The following is a 19,945-nucleotide window of genomic DNA, read 5'->3' on the forward strand; positions in this document are numbered from 1 at the left end:
GCTTTTACAATGGTGTTGTGATACATGAATTTGTATAGTCTTTACATGTTATCTTCACCCTATATGTGCGTTACTATGTTTACCCTATATCTACATTTATACCATAATATATTCTTTTTATGTATATACATTATACTCCTAGAGGAGAAGAGGGACAGGGGATATATGATACAGACATTTAAATACTTGAAAGGTATTAATTTTGTAATTGCCACTAGTTTATACCATACATTTGATAACTAATTCTCTGTACCTTCATTGCATATGTACAGTTTCTCATCTCCTTGTAAACTGCTCTGAACTGTTTTCTGATATTCTGTAACTTCACTGTAAATGTACAGTCTCTTACCCTGTAAACCGCTCTGAACTGTTTTGTGGTATTACGGTATTCAAAAATAAAGTTGTTATTATTATTATTATTAATATAGAACCAAATCTTTTCCAGAGAAGAGAAAATGATAAAACTAGAGGGGAGGGTGGTGGATGGCTGGAATGCCATCCCGAGGGAGGTGGTGGAAAGGACCACGGTGATGGAATTCAAAAAAGCGTGGGATAAACACAGAAGATCTCAAATTAGAAAACAAATTGTATACATTAAAGAACTAAGGCCAGTATTGGACAGGCTTGTAAGGGTTGTGTCCCATATATGGTGATTCAGTGTAGGATAGGGCTGGGGAGGGCATCGATGGGAACTCCGCTAACTTGTAGCATGAGGACGTTACTGGCCAGACTTTACGATAGATATCCTGCAAACAACGGGATGGTTGGATAGGCTGGAGTGAGCTTAGATGGCAACTTCAGCAGTTGACCAGGTGGACTTTATGGCCCAGAAATACCAAAGGGAAGTTAATTATGTATTTTTTATGAGAATAACTAATGGGCAGACTGGATGAACCTTTCAGGTCTTTATCTGCCATCATTTACTATGTTACTTTGTATGTTGTTAAACTTCTGTTGCCTGTTTTATTTATCATATATTTTGCTTATGTGAATTTTCCTGTTTTCGTCTTGTGTTCCACATGGGGTTTGGCCACTTTTTCTGCCTCGTTTCTACTCCTCCCCCGAATGTTTATTAGTTAATGTGGTCTATGAAAAGGATGGTCTTTATTCCTTTCTTGAACTCTCTGCTGTCCTCTTCCACTTTTAATTCCTTCGGAAGGGAGTTGGAGCCATCACTGAGAACATTTTTGTCTTGACGCTTTTGTATTTGAAGGTATTTCCAGTAGGTATTCCTGGCTTGACCGCAGTTCGTTTGGTGTATGGTTGTGTAGTCTGGTTGCTAGGTATTGTTTTGGGGTTTTTTCTAGATAAGAGCTTGCTGGGCTGTGCTGACTGATTAGTTTTATAGACACTGTAGGGCAGTGGTTCCTAACCCTATCCTGGAGGACCACCAGGCCAGTCGGGTTTTTGGGATAGCCCTAATGAATATGCATGAGAGAGATTTGCATATAATGGAGGTGACAGGCATGCAGATCTGCCCCATGCATATTCATTAGGGCTATCCCAAAAACCCAATTGGCCTGGTGGTCCTCCAGGACAGGGTTGGGAACCTCTGCTGTAGGGGGCTCCTTTCCCAAAGAACTTACTATGGTAGTAAGAGTGACTTAAGAGTGAAGTTGAACTAGTGGGTCCTTAAATTCTCGTACTGAAGTGGCCATTTCTTGCATCTACAAGTACTTCTTGTATCCCTTAGTGTATTAGTAGTTCTGTTCATTTTATTTCTTGGTCTCCTTTCTTTGTTTTAAGTAGTTTAAGGCTTACCTTCCCCTACTCCCATCTTTCCAAACTCAAGTTCTCCTTGCTAATCCAGAAATAGGTTGGAGAGTTCCTCTGAGACTTTGCCTTGGTCACTGTTATGCTCACATAGCCCACTTCTGCAGGGGCAATCAACCTGTTTGTAATGCGGGCCAAGATCACCCTATTGCATCATGTACTGTTGGTCAGATGAGAGTCCCAGGACCAGTCTCCTCTGAAGCTTTGTCTCCTCTTTTAGCATCTGTGAGCGGGTCACACCGCGGCTCTCCCATGCCAATGCTGCTGTGGTGCTGTCGGCTGTGAAGGTGCTGATGAAATTCATGGAGATGCTCTCCAAGGACCTGGACTACTATGGCACCCTACTGAAGAAGCTTGCTCCACCCCTGGTCACTCTACTGTCCGCTGAGCCTGAGCTGCAATATGTAGCCCTCCGTAACATCAACCTCATTGTGCAGAAGAGGTGAGAAGACCCCATCCCTTTGACTTGTTTGATCGTTCAACCTCTTTCTGCTTTACAGAGAGTCGCTTTTAGCTCCAGATTTGCTTCTTTCAATGCAGTGGATCTTGGGTTCATCCACCAAAGCGCCGACTCCACTGGTGACCACTTCAGCACTCATGAGATGATCTCAGCCAGAACCTGTTTAAGTGCTTTTTTTGGTTTATTTTGACCGGTTTACTCCTTTTATGACTTGTAGCCCTAAAACTCCTTACTGTGATTCCTTCCCATCTCTTTGCTAAAGTTGTGCCAGGGTGGAGCTCTTGCTAAAATCATGGACCAGTTCTATATTACCGACTAAAATGGTGCTAGTGCTTAAATAAACCGGAATATATAAATAACGTGACGAGTGTGCTTGGTACCTCCTCGCACATCGGTCACTTTGGAAAAAAGACCAATGAATTAGAGCAGTGTTCTTCAACCACCGGTCTATGGACCAGTGCCAGTCCACAGAAATTTCCTGCCGGTCCACAGGACCAGCACATGCATCAGGCCTAAAACAGTGTTCTTCAACCGCCGGTCCACGGTGCGATCGATGCGGCGTTACCTTCGAGCCAGCTCCCTCTTCCTAACTGATTCAGTGCACAAAGCCAGGGGCAGTGGCTCCTACAGGCATCCTGCACCTGAACCAGAAGTTTTCTCTCTAATATTGCAACGTCAGAGGGAAGGCTTCCAGATGAGGCACGGGACGTGCAAGGTGCAATTAGTACTATTATGGGGGCGGGGTCTGGGATGGACATTGGGTAGAGATGGGGGGTCTGGCCCACGACTTAGCCCCGTGTTCCTCAACCACCAGTCCATGGACCGATGCCGGTCCACAGAATAATTATTTTATTTCTGCCGGTCCATAGGTGTAAAAAGGTTGAAAAACACTGAATTAGAGAACCATCATGGCAGCACTCTGTTCTCCTTAATGCCTGCCCCCTTGATTATCACAGTTGTAGTTATAAGATGTTGTAATATTAGCCCACAATATGTCCATCCTTAACTATGAAGTATCAAACAATTGAGAAACCAAAAGGTACTTATCTCGTTGGTGGTGGCTTGAAAGAGGAGCCTTGGTGCCAATAATATCAAAGCTGCCATGATTGGAAAAAAAATATATATAATAAGGGGTGAGACATTAAGTTCACGGTGATTTTTTTCTGCAATGGATTGTTAAAAGAACAAGTGAATTTTTTAAAATTGATTTTTGTTGCGTTTTCACTGCACCAAGGAGTTTGGGATTACCTCGCCTCTGAACTTTGGTATCAAAGAACCTTATTAATTTTCTCAATCGTGGCAGCTTATCATTTATATATTCTGGTTTATTTAACCACTAGCACCATCTTAGTTGGGAACATAATAAGGGTGCAAAGATGTAATCCCCAAGTTGTTTGACTTGTCCAGTTCTATATTAAACACATTTGTAACTACTTTATAATGACTGAGAAATTGGAGTCATGTCTGTTTCAGGAGGAATTTTGCTGAATTTCTTTTCTCCGTGGAAACATAAGATACCAAGAACAAATTTTGTATTTTCTTTCTTTAAAATGTGGCTATGTTTTTAAAAGAATTTCACCCGTCTCTGTATACATTCTTTTAACTTGTAACACTGACCAAGAAGAGACAAGTTAATTTAATTACAAATTTCTATTCCGCCATTACCTTTCGGTTCAAAGCGGATTACAAAAAGAGTTATGGATATAGCTAATGGGCAGACTGGATGGACCATTCAGGTCTTTATCTGCTGTCATTTACTATGTTACTGACCTACCTTCATAACTTTCTCCAGCTACAAAATGCTTCCTAGCTGGGGTCTGGTGGGTAAGTTTCTACCGAAAACCAAAAAAACTCTGTGGGGTACCGATGTTCCTAAATGGACTTTATTTGAAAGTATCAAAGTTCCAAAATCATCCACATAAAATAATTCCATCCACATAAAAGTAAATCATCCACATAAGAGCCTTAAAAGACCTAGTCCGCTAGGGATACAAGACCTAACATGGTCCGTGTTTCGACAAAAAGTCTTCTTCAGTGTCTCACTTCCGGCTCATCACAAAATTGTTTCTCACGTACTCACCTTTATAGGACCCCCCAGGGACCCCTGAAGAAGACTTTTTGTCGAAACGCGGACCGTGTTAGGTCCTGTATCCCTAGCGGACTAGGTCCTTTAAGGCTCTTATGTGGATGATTTATTTTTATGTGGATGATTTCAGTACCTTTGGAACTTTGACACTTTCAAATAAAGTCCATTTTGGAACATCATCACTTCACAGAGGTTTTTTTTTTTGTTTTCTCTGGATTTTCTTCTTTGTGGATATTTTGGGATCAATTCCTTTTGTTTTTTGGGTAAGTTTCTACCTCCATCTAGCTTTTCTCTTCCTGGGGAAGGTCTAGAAGCTGCTTCCCTCCTTAGCAGTGGAGGAGTTTCTGGAGAGACTATTCCTTGCAGATAAAGTTACAAAGCTTTATCTCTTTCTATATGGTTGTAGAAAAGTGGTTAGGACTATCCAACAGGGTTCGCCCTTCCCCTCCACTCCACACACACACAACGCATGCTCACTCGCATGGCATTCATTATGCCTTCTCCCCTTAGTGTGTCTGTGCACGTGTCTGATTTGGGTGATCTTTCCTTACAGACCTGAGATCCTGAAGCATGAAATGAAAGTTTTCTTTGTGAAATACAATGACCCGATATATGTGAAACTGGAAAAACTGGATATCATGATCCGCCTGGCTTCACAGGCCAACATTGCTCAGGTTGGTCATTCCAACCCCACAGTCCCTCCCCTCCAGCACTCACTATCCCTGTGGACCTACGCGGGAAAGTACTGGCATGATTCTGCAGCTGCCCTAGAATAATAACGGCTTAGTTCAGCTACCTTGCTGCCACACAAACACACACTACCCTCAACATCTGTGTCGTTCAGATCAGACATCTCTCTTTATGCCTTCAAAGAATGCTTAGCTCTTTAATTGGCAGATGGGGAAATTACATTACATTACATTACATTAGTGATTTCTATTCCGCTTGTACCTTGCGGTTCAAAGCGGATTACATAAGAAGAAGCTGGACATTTCCAGGAGGGTACATGACAATTAGGGTAAGACATAGTAACAGAATGAGTATAGACTTAGTAACATTGGACGAAAGCAGTTATATTGCATTACATATCAAATCTTTTCCAGGCGTTGGTAGGTAATATGATTCGGAAGGATGAATTAGGTTCAATTTTTTTTTTTTTTTTTGGTCGGTTGAGGGTATGGTGCCAGGGAAATGGCTGCTTTATGTAATTTGATGTTGAACGAGAGCAACAGTGCCAAGGTAACAGGCATTCGGAAATGCAGATCTCCCATGAGAGCCATAGAAAACACATGTTGCTTCTGAGCGACAATGCCAAATAAAGGGTTAAAATGGCAGCTCGCTCTCCTGTAATGTGAGTTTTTCCTCAGGGCACTGGTCTCTGTCAGTTCAACCTGCAGCAGTGCAGGCTTTCTTGCCTCACGTTGCAGTTCAGCAGAGATGATTCTGGAAGGATTGTATCTGTTAACATGCTGATAATTTTTTACTCTGGGTCCTGGGCTCCTTATTGTCTTCCGCACCTGTGTATCTTTATCTGTACTGACTGATTTTATGTTTTTAGTGTGCCTGACTCTTCAGCCTCAACTTTCTCTGCCCCCCGACATGTTCCTCGGTTTAACTTTCTCTGTACGTGGCAGGTACTAGCGGAGCTGAAGGAATATGCCACGGAAGTAGACGTGGATTTTGTCAGGAAGGCCGTGCGAGCAATTGGACGTTGCGCCATCAAGGTGGAGGTACGAAGCCTGATTCTTAGGAACCTCAAAAGAGTGAACTTGTTTTCAACAGCACTTTTTGGGAAGTTGTTGGGTTATTCCATGTCAAGTGATCAAGGGCTCCCTGCATGACCATCACGGATTTTGATAAAACTTTATGCACAAAGTCCCACATGTATCAAACGAACTTTGGTAAAGTTTTAGTTTCGCCTGTGGAATATTCGTGGAGATATAGCCATTTGTTTGACCCCATACTGCAATGACATACAGTACGACAGTGACATTCTGACAACTTTGAGACACAATATCTCACGAGCTATGTTTCCAAAAAAACTGAAACTTAGCTACCCTGCACAACTTTTGGAGCTCTATTCAGTGCTACCAATAATAATTTTTGTCGAGCACTGAGTGAATGGCTGAATTACAGTAAACTTGGCCGAAAAAATTAGTGCTCCAAAAAAAGTCAAAGTTTGACATTACTTAGCTCCCACAATAATTGAGTAATAAATGCGAAATTTGGCGTATAATGTCTCAGTACAACGTTGTTTTCAAAAGTACAATTTCAACCTCCAAGCTCTTTCCATTAGTTTACAAATTAAGTGTAAAGTTGCTAATTTGTGTAAAAAGGCCAAAAATAGGGTATTTTCAGCCTGCTTTTACAGAAAAATACCTTTCAGAAACTCTTTCAAATCAGTCTCATTAGAAAGAGCATATTTCAAACCCCCTAGAAAAGTGGGCTTCATTTTTCAACGCAGGTTAACAATGCCCGAAAAAGGGGGGACAAAGTTGGGAGATGTCACCATGGCAATGGCCTACGTTTCAACTTACAATTATGTCACTTTTCACACTGTTTTTCCCTGTTTATTTTTACTCAAGCTTTGGGTACAATTATAGTGTTCTTAATTAATGATTATTCCTAACTAGAAATTGAGGTGATAATTTTGTTGCATGCAGATCACAAATTACAACTTGTTTTCTTTTTCAGATCCACATTATTATTAATTCAGTTTAAAATGGATACCAACGAATCGATGCCAACAAAGTGGACTTCACTTCGGCTTGGGAATCATATAAGATATCCAATTTAGGCTTGGGAACCTAGGATAAGACACCCTAATCATTGGCTTTGGAACCAGAAAGATACCAACAAAAGGCTTTGGAACCTTGACAAAGAAACCAAATGCGAGGCTTGGGAACCTGGACGAAGTGGCCCACCCGTGGCTGGTATTGCACAGCTATCGGGCGTGACCCCTATGGCGATGGGGTTGCCAGTTCAAACTCTTGAACTGGTAGTGACAATGTCACCATGGGACCAACGCAATAGAGTAGTAGTAATACTACGTCAATACAAAACTGTAACTTTAAAAATGACAGAACTATGTTGAAATAGAGGTTGTTGCTGTGGCAACGTCTCCCAACTTTGTCCCCCTTTTTCAGCCATTGTTAACCTTCGTTGAAAAATGAAGTCCACTTTTCTAGGGGGTTTGAAATATGCTCTTTCTAATGAGACTGATTTGAAAGAGTTTCTAAAAGGTATTTTTCTGTAAAAGCAGGCTGAAAATACCCTATTTTTGGCCTTTTTACACAAATTAGCAATTTTACACTTAATTTGTAAACTAATGGAAAGAGCTTGGAGGTTGAAATTGTACTTTTGAAAACAACGTTGTACTGAGACATTATGCGCCAAATTTCGCATTTATTACTCAATTATTGTGGGAGCTAAGTAATGTCAAACTTTGACCTTTTTTTGGAGCACTAATTTTTTCGGCCAAGTTTACTGTAATTCAGCCATTCACTCAGTGCTCGACAAAAATTATTATTGGTAGCACTGAATAGAGCTCCAAAAGTTGTGCAGGGTAGCTAAGTTTCAGTTTTTTTGGAAACATAGCTCGTGAGATATTGTGTCTCAAAGTTGTCAGAATGTCACTGTCGTACTGTATGTCATTGCAGTATGGGGTCAAACAAATGGCTATATCTCCACGAATATTCCACAGGCGAAACTAAAACTTTACCAAAGTTCGTTTGAGACATGGTGGACTCTGCATATGAAGTTTCATCAAAATCCGTGATGGTCATGCAGGGCACTTTCCAAGAATCTGATCACTTGACATGGAATGACCCTGTTGAAATTCTTTTGCAGAGACAAGAGACAATTAGCAGTCACCTTGGAAATGTGAGTGCCATTCTAAGAGAATGCCAAAGCAGCATAAGGTGAAACAGCTTGTCCAAAGATGCCTGAATCCAGTGCGGAGTGCGGGGGGGGGAGGGGAGCGGACCTCCCTGGGCGTCATCTTACAGGGGCATCAACGACTCTCCTTTCCAAACCTCTCCCCAGCTTACCTCTTGAAATGTTCCGCCTGCTTCTGCTCCCCTCTGATGTCACTTCTTGGTCACAAGACAGGACGTAACGTCAGAAGGGAGCCGAGGCCGATGCAAGCAGCAGGTGGAAGATGCTGCTTACACCGGTGAACATTTCAAGTGTTGTGGGGGTGGGTGGGGGGTGTTCAAGTGGCAGGAAGTGGGAAAGAGCGGGGGGGGGGGCATATGGTTCGGTGATGCTGGGTGCCACCGCCCCGGGCACCAACCTCCCCAGCTTTGCCACTGCCTGAATCAATATCTCAAATTGAATATGGGCATAAGTAATTTCTCTAGAACTGGCTTGCCGTGTTCATAGAATTTTGAGTCTCGATAACAGTTCAGGCTGGTGTATTCTGAACACATTGGACAGAAAGGGCCAATTCATTCTATCCAACGTGGCCTGGCGTTTGTGGCAACCTTCAATATGAGTTTTTGCTTTTCATGTTCGTATGGCTCTTGTCCTATATTTATTGTCTCTTTTTCTTGTTTTTACTCTTTTGCTTCTATCTAGCAATCGGCCGAGCGCTGTGTGAGCACCTTGCTTGATCTCATCCAGACTAAGGTCAACTATGTGGTGCAAGAAGCCATTGTAGTCATCAAAGACATCTTCCGCAAGTACCCCAACAAGTGTGTTGACTTCTAAATTTGACTGGCATTTTCTGTTCCTTACTGGGACAGACTGAAGGTCCATCAAGCCCATTATCCTGTTTCCAACAGTGGCCAACCCAAGTCACAAACACCTGGCAGAAACCCAAAGAGCAGCAACATTCCAGAGCTGAGGTTGTGATGTCATAATGCCTCATTCCACCAATGCTTAAGAGCCAACCTCACCAGTGATGTCACAATGGCTTCATTGTCCTATACTTGGCTCAAATAAGAATTGCTGTACTGGCACAGACCGAAGGTCTAACAAGCCCAGTATCTTGTTTCCAACAGTGGCCATCCCAGGTCTCTGTTGCTGATTATAAACTAGCTAATCCCAGCTGATGCTGTGTGTGAAATATTACGTGATATATTCAGCTGTTTTTTAGGATTAATGTGTTTTTCCCCCACCCCCTCTCTGGGCAGATACGAGAGCGTGATTGCTACCCTCTGTGAAAACCTGGATTCCTTGGATGAGCCGGAGGCCCGGGCTGCCATGATCTGGATTGTGGGAGAGTATGCAGAGAGAATAGACAATGCCGACGAGCTGCTAGAGAGCTTTTTGGAGGGCTTCCATGATGAGAGCACCCAGGTACTGCTAGCAGCATCTCGCACTGTTTGCTTGACAGAGCCTGGCTCACTTCCTTTTGCCCGTCTCACTCTTTGCTGTGACTAGACTGCCCCCCTTTTCCCCTAGTTATTATCCCTTTCTTAGTTGCTACTGCCTCTCTTGAGTAGCTCAATGACACAATCTCTCTTCTGTTCTGTGCATTTCAGGTCCAGTTACAGCTGCTGACGGCCATTGTAAAGTTGTTCCTTAAGAAGCCAACAGAGACCCAGGAACTGGTGCAGCAGGTGCTGAGTTTGGCCACGCAGGTGGGTGTATCGCAGACTGTGAGTTTCTTCCTCCACTCTCAGCCGGGTTCCCCCTCCCCTTTCTTTTTTAATACCAATGCTTGATAGGTTTCCTGGAGACTTGCTCTTATGTCAGGGGCTGACACCTTATTACCTCATCATTAATTGAGGGGATATGTCATACAAAAACAGAGTTTAATTAGGATTTAAGTCTGTGATTACTAGTTTACCAGTGACAGGACATAAGTGTCACGTGAATGGTGAATGCCCATTGGTTACACAGCAGGATGGCTAGAGCTTAAGATTTTGACCTATGCTGCTGTTTACGGTCAGTATGGAGATTTTCAGGAGTCCATGGACAGCGTTGTCTTGCTGCTCACTTAACTAGCAAGTAACCAGGCAGATTCTGAGGATTTTTCACATACTTCATTTCTCTTTGTGTGTAGATGCTGCTGTTATTGAAAGAACTTGGCTTCAAATGCAGACCAGGAACTGCTATAGTAAGGGGTTAATCACATCAAGTAAATGTACGTGGGCAAATGGAAATGTCGGAAGTAATCTAATTAAATTTACAGAAACCTTGGAGCGAAGGCGGCTTAGGATTACCTAATTAGAGTTTAGACTTTGTGCAAACTCTATCCATTTTCTTTTCCAACAGTAAAGGACTGCATTTATAAGTGGTTTTTTACTAGAACGTTAGCCTATTAATCCATTCTGTGAAGCATGAATTTTGGCAATTTAATGACTAAGCTTTGCTCGTACCTAACCTTTAGACCCGCACAGAAATTGATGGGTAATAGCTCACCATGACCAGCAGGTGGAGACAGACACAAACTTCTGGCTGGAGTACAAGTGGGCTGTGTAGTCCCAAGTACAATCAGTGTGCTCTCAGTCTTCAGCAGGTGGCGGTGGTAAGCTTGTGAAGTCTTTCCCTGGTTTAGTGTAGGGCTGTTGGATTTTGGTTAATGGCTTTCTGGTCCCTGGTTGTGGTGCTGGATTGTGGGACCCTTTTGGGGGTTCATTTGACTTCAGGGGTGCCACACTCGACTGATTGAGTCCTCCCTCCTAGAGAATGACACAGTGACAAAATTCATCACCGTTCCTGTCCCCACGGATAACCGCAGTAAACCATCTTCATGTCATTCTTTAAGGAGAGAGGGAAGAATCAGAGTATGAATGGACACAACCACTGACCCGCAAGCTTTGCTTAGAAGAATGCTGGTGTAGAAGGACTGAGGTTGAAACAGACACTACAGAATGACAGTCTCTGCTATCCAGAGCAGATATTGTGATGTCATAATGCCTCATTCCACCAGTGCCTAAGAGCCAATCACATCAGTGATGTCACAATGGCTTCATTATCCTTGGCTCCCATAAGAATCAGAGTATGAATGGCCACAACCACTGACCCTCAAGCTTTGCTTTGAAGAATGCTGGTGTAGAAGGACCGAGGTCGAAATAGACACTAGAAAATGACATGGGATTATTTCCCGCGGGGACGGGAACGGTGATGAATTTTGTCACCGTGTCATTCTCTACTCCCTCCCTCTCCCCCCCCCCAGATTTCCCCTATCTCCCCAAATTTTTATCTTTAGAGGTACCTCAGCTGTAAGCCTTGCCACCAACCGTCAAGGCATATAGCTTAGAAAGCCAGTGGGTTCTGTTCAACTGTAACATAAAGTTATATTGAGAGAAAAAAAAAAGTCCTGAGGCAGTACTGTTCGGAAGGGAAGCCTTCAATTAAGGTTAATTGATTTTTATTACTAATTAAGAACATAAGAAGTTGCCTCCACTGGGTCAGACCGAGGTCCATCTCGCCCAGCGGTCCGCTCCCGCGGCGGCCCATCAGGTCCGCGACCTGTGAAGTGGTTTCTGCCTACTTCTATAACCTACCTCAAGTTATATCTGTACCCCTCTATCCCCTTATCCTCCAGGAACCTATCCAAACCCTCCTTGAACCCCTGTACAGAGTTCTGGCCTATCACATTCTCCGGAAGCGCGTTCCATGTGTCCACCACCCTCTGGGTAAAAAAGAACTTCCTAGCATTTGTTCTAAACCTGTCCCCTTTCAATTTCTCCGAGTGACCCCTAGTGCTTGTGGCTCCCCACAGTTTGAAAAATCTGTCCTTATTCACTTTCTCTATGCCCTTAAGGATTTTGAAGGTTTCTATCATGTCCCCTCTAATAATTGACACTTTATTTCCCCTAAGAGCGGTTTTCACAATGAGCACTTTTAAGCTGAAAAAGTGCTTGTGCTCCAGGTGCACGGTCGATGTGGCCGGCTGCTGCAAAGGGGAATTCTTGTTGGCTTTGGGTGCTATCAAGCAGGGTTCCCCTTTGCGTGTGTACCACAAGTCGGCAGCAGCCACCGACAGTGCTGGGGACTCCCTTTTCGCTGCTGCCGGCTTGCCTGCTTTAGCGGCTGGGTCTGTTCAGGCCTCGGGGAAGTTTTTTTTGGGTGGGTTTTTCATTGGTTTTGATGAGAAGCACCACCATCTTGCCTGTGGCCTCAGGTGACCTTTCCCCTGTCTTAGAGAGACCGGAGCAGGTTGGTTCTGGGTCTCCTGCTTTGGCAGTGGAGTGCTGCTTTGCCACCAGGGGAGTTTGCCCCTGATTTTGTTTTAGTCATGTATAAGGCTTACTTGCAAGCGGCTGGGAGGGTCCTATTTGTTTTCTCCAGGGGTCTCTGGTTTTTCCAGGGAGCTTTTTTGCCTTCTGCATCCACCCCCATCGGCGTCGGCTCCGGCCCAATCCCCAACCCCCACCCCCTCCCGTCTTCATCCAATGGAGAAAGTGTCACAGAGGTCTCGGTGGGTGACACATTGGCCTCCAGTGACCACAACATGGTATGGTTCAATATCAGGAAAGGTTTCACTAAATCTACTACACTAACCAAAGTCCTCAAATTCAAGGACACAAATTTCAAAGAAATGGGAGACTTCGTTCACCAGGCGCTACAAAGCCAAGAAGAAACCGATAACGTGGAAGACATGTGGTCGACTTTGAAAGCAACCATACAAGAAGCAACAAACCGCTATGTAAAATCAGTAAGTAAACGGAGAAGGAACAATAAGCCACAGTGGTTTACTGCGGAGATCTCAGACCTGATCAAGGAGAAGAAAAAAGCATTCATCTCTTACAAACAATCAGGGAAGCAGGACTCTAGAGCAGACTACCTGGCCAAATCAAAAGCAGTCAAAACAGCAGTCAGGGAGGCTAAATTCCTCATGGAGGAGTCTCTAGCAAAGAACATCCAGAAGGGAGATAAATCCTTCTTCAGGTATATCAGTGATAGAAGAAAAAAACTCAGGCGGGATTGTACGTCTTAGGAATCCAGACGGAGACTATGTGGAAAAGGATTCGGAAAAAGCCCAACTATTAAATGAATACTTCTGCTCAGTCTTCACCCGAGAAGCGCCAGGGCTCGGCCCTCAGCTACAGACAAGGGTTGGCTCAGTTGACCCGTTTAGTAACTTTGAGTTTACGCCCAGCAGTGTCTACGGTGAGCTGTCAAAGCTCAAGGTTAACAAAGCAATGGGGCCGGACAACCTGCACCCCAGGGTGCTTAGGGAGCTGAGTGATGTCTTGGCGGAGCCACTGTCCGCGCTCTTCAACCTCTCCCTTAGTACAGGCAGCGTCCCGTTGGACTGGAGGACGGCTAACGTCATTCCACTCCACAAGAAAGGCTCAAAGATGGAGACAGCAAACTACAGACCAGTGAGTCTAACATCGATAGTGAGCAAACTAATGGAAACTCTAATCAAACACCAATTAGATAAGATCCTGGATGAGGAGAATCTACGGGATCCCCGACAACATGGATTTACTAAGGGAAGATCCTGCCAATCCAACCTGATCAGCTTCTTTGATTGGGTGACAGGGAAGCTGGATATTGGGGAGTCCCTGGACATCGTGTACCTGGACTTTAGCAAAGCATTCGATAGCGTACCACACCGCAGGTTACTGAGCAAGATGAGTTCTATAGGATTAGGTAACACATTGACGAAATGGGTTGGGAGCTGGCTTGGAGGTAGGCTCCAAAGGGTGGTGGTGAACGGCACCCCCTCCGAAATGACGGAGGTGATTAGTGGAGTACCTCAGGGCTCAGTCTTGGGCCCAATCCTATTCAACATCTTTATAAGAGACTTGGCAGAAGGGCTTCGAGGTAAAATAACATTATTCGCCGATGACGCCAAACTGAGTAATGTAGTGGGCAAATGCACAACAGACGAAGATTCAATGCCCGACAACATGATGCACGACCTACTCCTACTGGAGCGATGGTCTAGGACATGGCAACTCAACTTCAATGCCAAAAAATGCAAAGTTATGCACCTGGGCAGCCAGAATCCATGCAAGTCTTATACCCTTAATGGCGAGATCCTAGCAAAAACGGTAGCAGAACGAGACTTGGGGGTAATCGTCAGTGAGGACATGAAGTCTGCCAATCAAGTGGAGCAGGCTTCGTCCAAGGCAAGACAAATCATGGGCTGCATACGAAGGGGTTTCGTCAGTCGTAAGGAGGAAGTCATTATGCCATTGTATAGATCCATGGTGAGGCCCCACCTGGAATACTGTGTGCAATTCTGGAGGCCGCATTATCGCAAGGATGTGCTGAGACTGGAGTCGGTGCAAAGAATGGCCACCCGGATGGTCTCGGGACTCAAGGATCTACCATACGAAAAACGGCTTGACAAATTACAGCTATACTCGCTCGAGGAGCGCAGAGAGAGGGGAGACATGATCGAGACGTTCAAGTATCTTACGGGCCGCATCGAGGCGGAGGAAGATATCTTCTTTTTCAAGGGTCCCACGACAACAAGAGGGCATCCGTTGAAAATCAGGGGCGGGAAACTACGAGGTGACACCAGGAAATTCTTTTTCACTGAAAGAGTGGTTGATCGTTGGAATAGTCTTCCGCTACAGGTGATTGAGGCCAGCAGCGTGCCTGATTTTAAGGCCAAATGGGATCGGCACATGGGATCTATTCACAGGGCAAAGGTAGGGGAGGGACATTAAGGTGGGCAGACTAGATGGGCCGTGGGCCCTTATCTGCCGTCTATTTCTATGTTTCTATGTTTCAAGCGGCCACAGGTCTCTTGGGATGAGGATTTTCTATTTGCAGATGCGTTTTTGCCTAATGAGGACTTGGACCCCTTGTTGGATCTCCAAGATCCTCTCGGGAAGGCGGATAACACAGACATGTGTTTTGCGGAGACGACGGCTGGCGAAGATGCGTAAGTGGTGCACATTTTTCAGCGGGAAGAGCTACAGGAGCTTCTTATTCAGGTTTTGCGTTTTGAGGAAGAGCTTATTTTGTGCAGGAGATGAGGGGCCATTCTAGAAACCATGGGTTCTCAACCCAATCCTCAGGGGACACAGAGCTGATCAAGGAAGGAGTGCTGCCACCCGACCCAAGAACACCATCACACCTCCACCGCCCCGGAGTGTTCTGCTGTGAGCCCTTCTGGATTCGCAGAACTTGCAGCTCTGCCTCAAGGGTGGGCATGAGAGCTACCATACACTTCAATGTAAATCCCCCTGGTTTATATTTCAGTTCCCTCTTTTTGGGAGGAAAACTGTTCTCGATTTATTTTGAATGGGTTTATATTTGAGTATATACGGTAACTCTTGCTCCCTAATTCTTGCTGCTGATATTGTAACTTTTATTTTAGCACACATTGTAAACCACTTGAGGTTTGCTAATTGGAAGGTATAGCAGATTTTAAAATAAACTTGAAACTTGCATATTAGCCTGATTAGCTTGGCGTGTCCCAATTACTGTGTTGAGAACCCCTGCTCTAAGCTAAGAGACCTTGACGGTGCACATGGGATGCCCTCTGCCAGTGAAGGAGGCAAGAGGGCTTCAATTGCAGACCTGTTGGAGGGAGAACTCTCCTTAGGAATGGGTGATAACCCTATGGTGGTTTGGAGAGAAGAGCTGCCAGCCATGATCATGAAGACTTGGAAGTGCTAAGTATATCCTAAACTCCAGTGTGGTGTGCAGGACCTTAAAATTTCCCATCCTGGGGGTATTTGTTAGCCTGCCAAAGCCTTTCTGGTACATCGAGTAGTCCATTCCTTAATATCAGCAGAGTGGGAGGGCCATTGATAAGCCCTGTCCTTTAGTTCCAGAAGAAAGCATTAATTGTATTGTGGGTTAATTAAAAGAGAGGTTTGTACATTTTTTTTCATTGTTATGTACGTATTTCTGTACCCCACCTAATTAAGTTTTTTTTTTTGTTTGTTTTAAATTCTTTATTCATTTTTGCATGTTAAAACAAGTGTAGCAGATAAACTCATATGAACTTAAAAATACACACTTGATTAACTCTCATATAATACATTAAGTATAACAGTTCATTACAAATTAATATTCTATAATATTTTAAATATTATGTAATAAACCTAATATTTAAATTATTCTTATTAAATAGAAAATCCTCCCCTCCCATCACAATATTACATTCAAGTACCATTACATTGAAACTATTGATATAATCATATATTATGAAATAACAAAAATAAAACCCACCCATTTCCCTTCTAATCAAATATCTTATCTTGGGAAAAGTTAATCATTCATTACAAAAATCTGTTAATGGTCCCCAGATCTTCTGAAATTTACCAACTAAGTATTTTTAAAATGCTTAAATACAAAATAAGAAAGGCTGAAGCAACCTAAGATATAACAAAGAAGGTGACCATCCTTATAGAAGGTTGCATAGCTTTGAAGAATAACTGGAGTGTGAACTGGAAAACTTATTAAAACAGGCTTCTGAAATTTTGACCCTGGGGCTTCAGACATCTGTTCAGTTCTTAAATATCCATGGCCTGTTTGCATTTGGTACAATAGTTACTGGTTAATCCACAAGGCTCAGTGATAGAAATTGAGTCACATTCTTGATTTAAACAGATCTGAGGGGAGGGGGATTGGACAGCCGACCCTCAAAGTGTGCCCAGATAACATCTGACCAATTGGTACTGTATGTGGTAAGGTGAGGTAACCAGGCTCAGAAATAGTAAAAAAAATCTAAAATTATATCAATAATAAACACTTTCACATGGATTTAGTGGAAGGCAAAAAACACTACAACATGAGCTAAAAAAGCCCCCACAGGGAGGAAAAGCCTCAGACAAAGCCCTCCCACTGCCTCAGCTGTGGCCAAGGTGTTCAGGCAGAGGACCTCATCAGCATAAAAGCCTCCCGTGGAGACCACTATGACTCTGTTGTGTGGCCAAATAAATAAATGGTGAAATTAAATAGCAAATCTAAGTGGCAAAATGGTCACACTCTTAAAATTATAGTGACTCAAAAAGTCGCCAAATAGTCACACCTTAGAATATAAAGTGACTTAAAACTTATCTTTTGTTTGTAAGCTCGGTCGGAACACCAACAATGGCCAGCGTTTCACATAATGCTGCCTCAGGGTGTAACCTCCGATCATGAGCTGAAAAGGAATAAATCAATAAAGAAAAGTTATAAATTACCTAAACCTCACCTCTAAATGTGTGATAAACCCAAAAACTAACACACCTTTCAAAAACAAACACGCTGAATCGTGTCTCAATGCACGAAAGATGGTGTCTGAAACACATAGATGAGCGGGATTTAAACAAGCTGAAAGCTAGACGTAACCGGAAGTGACTGCAAGGTGCACCACACAGAACACCTCTGGAACAGGCGCCAGAATTTGAAAATCAAAAAGAATCTATTAGTTATCTGCAGGAACTAACGAAATCACAAAATAATAATGATAAAACATTGGCTCCATTCGATTTTCTGATTTAAACCCTCGGGTTCCTCACTATCAAGGGAATGTATCCAGAATTGCTTGTGCTGTAGCAAGCTACGTACCCTATTCGGTGTAGTCCTGGGAACATAATGAAACAATGCAGTGTGTCCATATTCAAGGCAATGAGTGACCATAGGGGCTTTAACTCTTTTATGAAGAAGACAACTCTTGTGTTCAGTCACTCTAACCCTAAATTGTCTGGTGGTTTGCCCTATGTAAATCCTAGGGCAAGGGCAGAAAAACATCTAAAAGAGGTCGTGCATGTGGTCATATGTCTAGTTGCAAAACTTTAGCCAGTTCGTGGATGGTAAAAGCTACTGGTGTACTCAAAAATGATGTCACAGGTAAGATAATTGCCACATTTATAATGGCCACCTGTGCCTTTTTCCGACTGTATCATATTGTTGATATCGGAAGGACTCAATTCTTTAAAGTTATTTTTTTGTCTTGAATATGCAACACGGAGATGAGAATCTTTGAAGGTAGTATTGAGTTTCATAATGTCCCAGTGGTAAGGTGAGGTTACATATAGAACAAGATGATGGTAAGGAGCTGTAGGAAATGTAACCTTTCAATAAAAGCAGCATAGAGATCTGTGCAGAAACATATTTCTTTTGTAACTGCGTTCTTTTCAGTAGGCCAAGCTATTTGAAGACCAATGAAACTGGAAAACTGATGTAGTAATTCTGCAAGGAACCTCTCTCTAGAACAGTCCAAGATTATCTCTTCTTTGTACAGTTTCCAAAAAAAAGCTCTAAGCTCTTCTCAGATAAATGAGACTTTTGGTTGTCTTTTTGTCACTGTTATTGTGCAGGACTCCGATAATCCTGACCTGAGGGACCGTGGCTACATTTACTGGCGTCTGCTCTCCACGGACCCAGTAGCGGCCAAGGAAGTGGTCTTAGCAGAGAAACCCCTCATCTCTGAAGAGACGGACCTGATCGAGCCTACCCTCCTGGACGAGCTCATCTGTTACATTGGAACCTTGGCCTCTGTCTATCATAAGCCCCCCAGTGCCTTTGTGGAGGGCAGCAGGGGCGTCATACACAAGAGGCTGCCACCACGAACTGGCTCGTGAGTACAGATTCCAAAATCAGGCATGAAAGAGGGAGAACTAAAAGGGCTTGTATATTTTCTTTACACCAATCACTGTCCGTCTCCCTATGCTGAAGATGGGACATCTCTTGCTATGGTGATGAAATCTGATTAACAGGACAGTAAAATCTCTCTACCTGCCTTATTTTGCACATGTCCCAGAATTATCCTACATGACAGGTGGGCATGTTTAACATATTATCTTGTGGTGTCCTTTCTATAAACTAGGTCTAGCAGTGAATTTGGCAGGTCTTGGACCTGAGTTTTTGATTTTTAAAGGAAGTCTTTAAAATCATAACCTTTTTTTTTTAAAAAAAAATCTTTATTCATTTTCAAATCTTACAACAAGTGTATAATAATCAATCAGAAAATTTTTTGAACAAATCACTTGACAATCTTACTTATAATCCTTAAAATATATAAATATAAAAGAAATCCCATCCCACCCACCCATTTATTAATAATAAAACAATTAGCAATTATTATCTTTCCCAACCCCACCCTCCCTATACCTTATCTAATACCAAGGTGTTTAAGATGTCTGATCATTAGAATAAGTAATCAATGGCCCCCAAATCTTTTTAAACTTATGATAATTTCCTTGTTGCATGGCAAGCACTCTCTCCATTCTGTAAATATGACATACTGAATTCCACCAAAAGGTATAACTTTTATTAATATTGACGGGTTGCCATTCAACAGATTACTGGAAATTGGAAAGATTATATTAAAATCATAACCTTTTAAAAGGACTTGGTAATTGCAGAAGCTGATATTTCTAAGCATTGATTTAGCTTAATGATAAACGTGGTGTATAGAATTTCCTAGGCATAAGATGATGATATATGTATGGACCTCTTACCTTAACAGAAATGAAAGTGCTGAGAGTCCGGAGGCAGCTTCTGTGGGAGGCCAACCCACAGAGCAGCAACCAGCTGTCATACCATCTCAAGGTGACCTTCTAGGTGACCTCTTAAACCTTGACTTTGGACCTCCAGTCACCGTGCCTCCTCCTGCCACATCTTCTGTGCAAATGGGGGCTGTAGATCTCCTTGGGGGCGGCTTGGACAGCCTGGTATGTAGCAGAAAATGATTGTGTATATAATACTACTTTGACGAAGGGGAAAGGATCACATGGGGCTGAACATGCTGAAATGTTTTTTTAACCAGA

At 43.1% G+C, this 19,945-nt stretch overlaps 1 protein-coding gene across 1 annotated transcript in view; it reads left to right on the top strand.

Annotated features, from left to right (window-relative positions):
- Positions 1–19,945, top strand: part of AP1B1 (adaptor related protein complex 1 subunit beta 1) — a 141,313-nt gene that overhangs the window by 34,287 nt on the left and 87,081 nt on the right. The window contains exons 7-14 of the mRNA XM_033956012.1: positions 1,994–2,215; positions 4,873–4,993; positions 5,954–6,049; positions 8,898–9,013; positions 9,455–9,620; positions 9,806–9,904; positions 18,494–18,753; positions 19,645–19,849. Coding sequence (XP_033811903.1) covers positions 1,994–2,215; positions 4,873–4,993; positions 5,954–6,049; positions 8,898–9,013; positions 9,455–9,620; positions 9,806–9,904; positions 18,494–18,753; positions 19,645–19,849 — 1,285 coding nt within the window. The remainder of the gene's footprint in view (positions 1–1,993; positions 2,216–4,872; positions 4,994–5,953; positions 6,050–8,897; positions 9,014–9,454; positions 9,621–9,805; positions 9,905–18,493; positions 18,754–19,644; positions 19,850–19,945) is intronic.

The sequence above is a fragment of the Geotrypetes seraphini genome, chromosome 8 (genome assembly GCF_902459505.1).
Source record: "Geotrypetes seraphini chromosome 8, aGeoSer1.1, whole genome shotgun sequence".
NCBI classification, from domain to species: domain Eukaryota; kingdom Metazoa; phylum Chordata; class Amphibia; order Gymnophiona; family Dermophiidae; genus Geotrypetes; species Geotrypetes seraphini.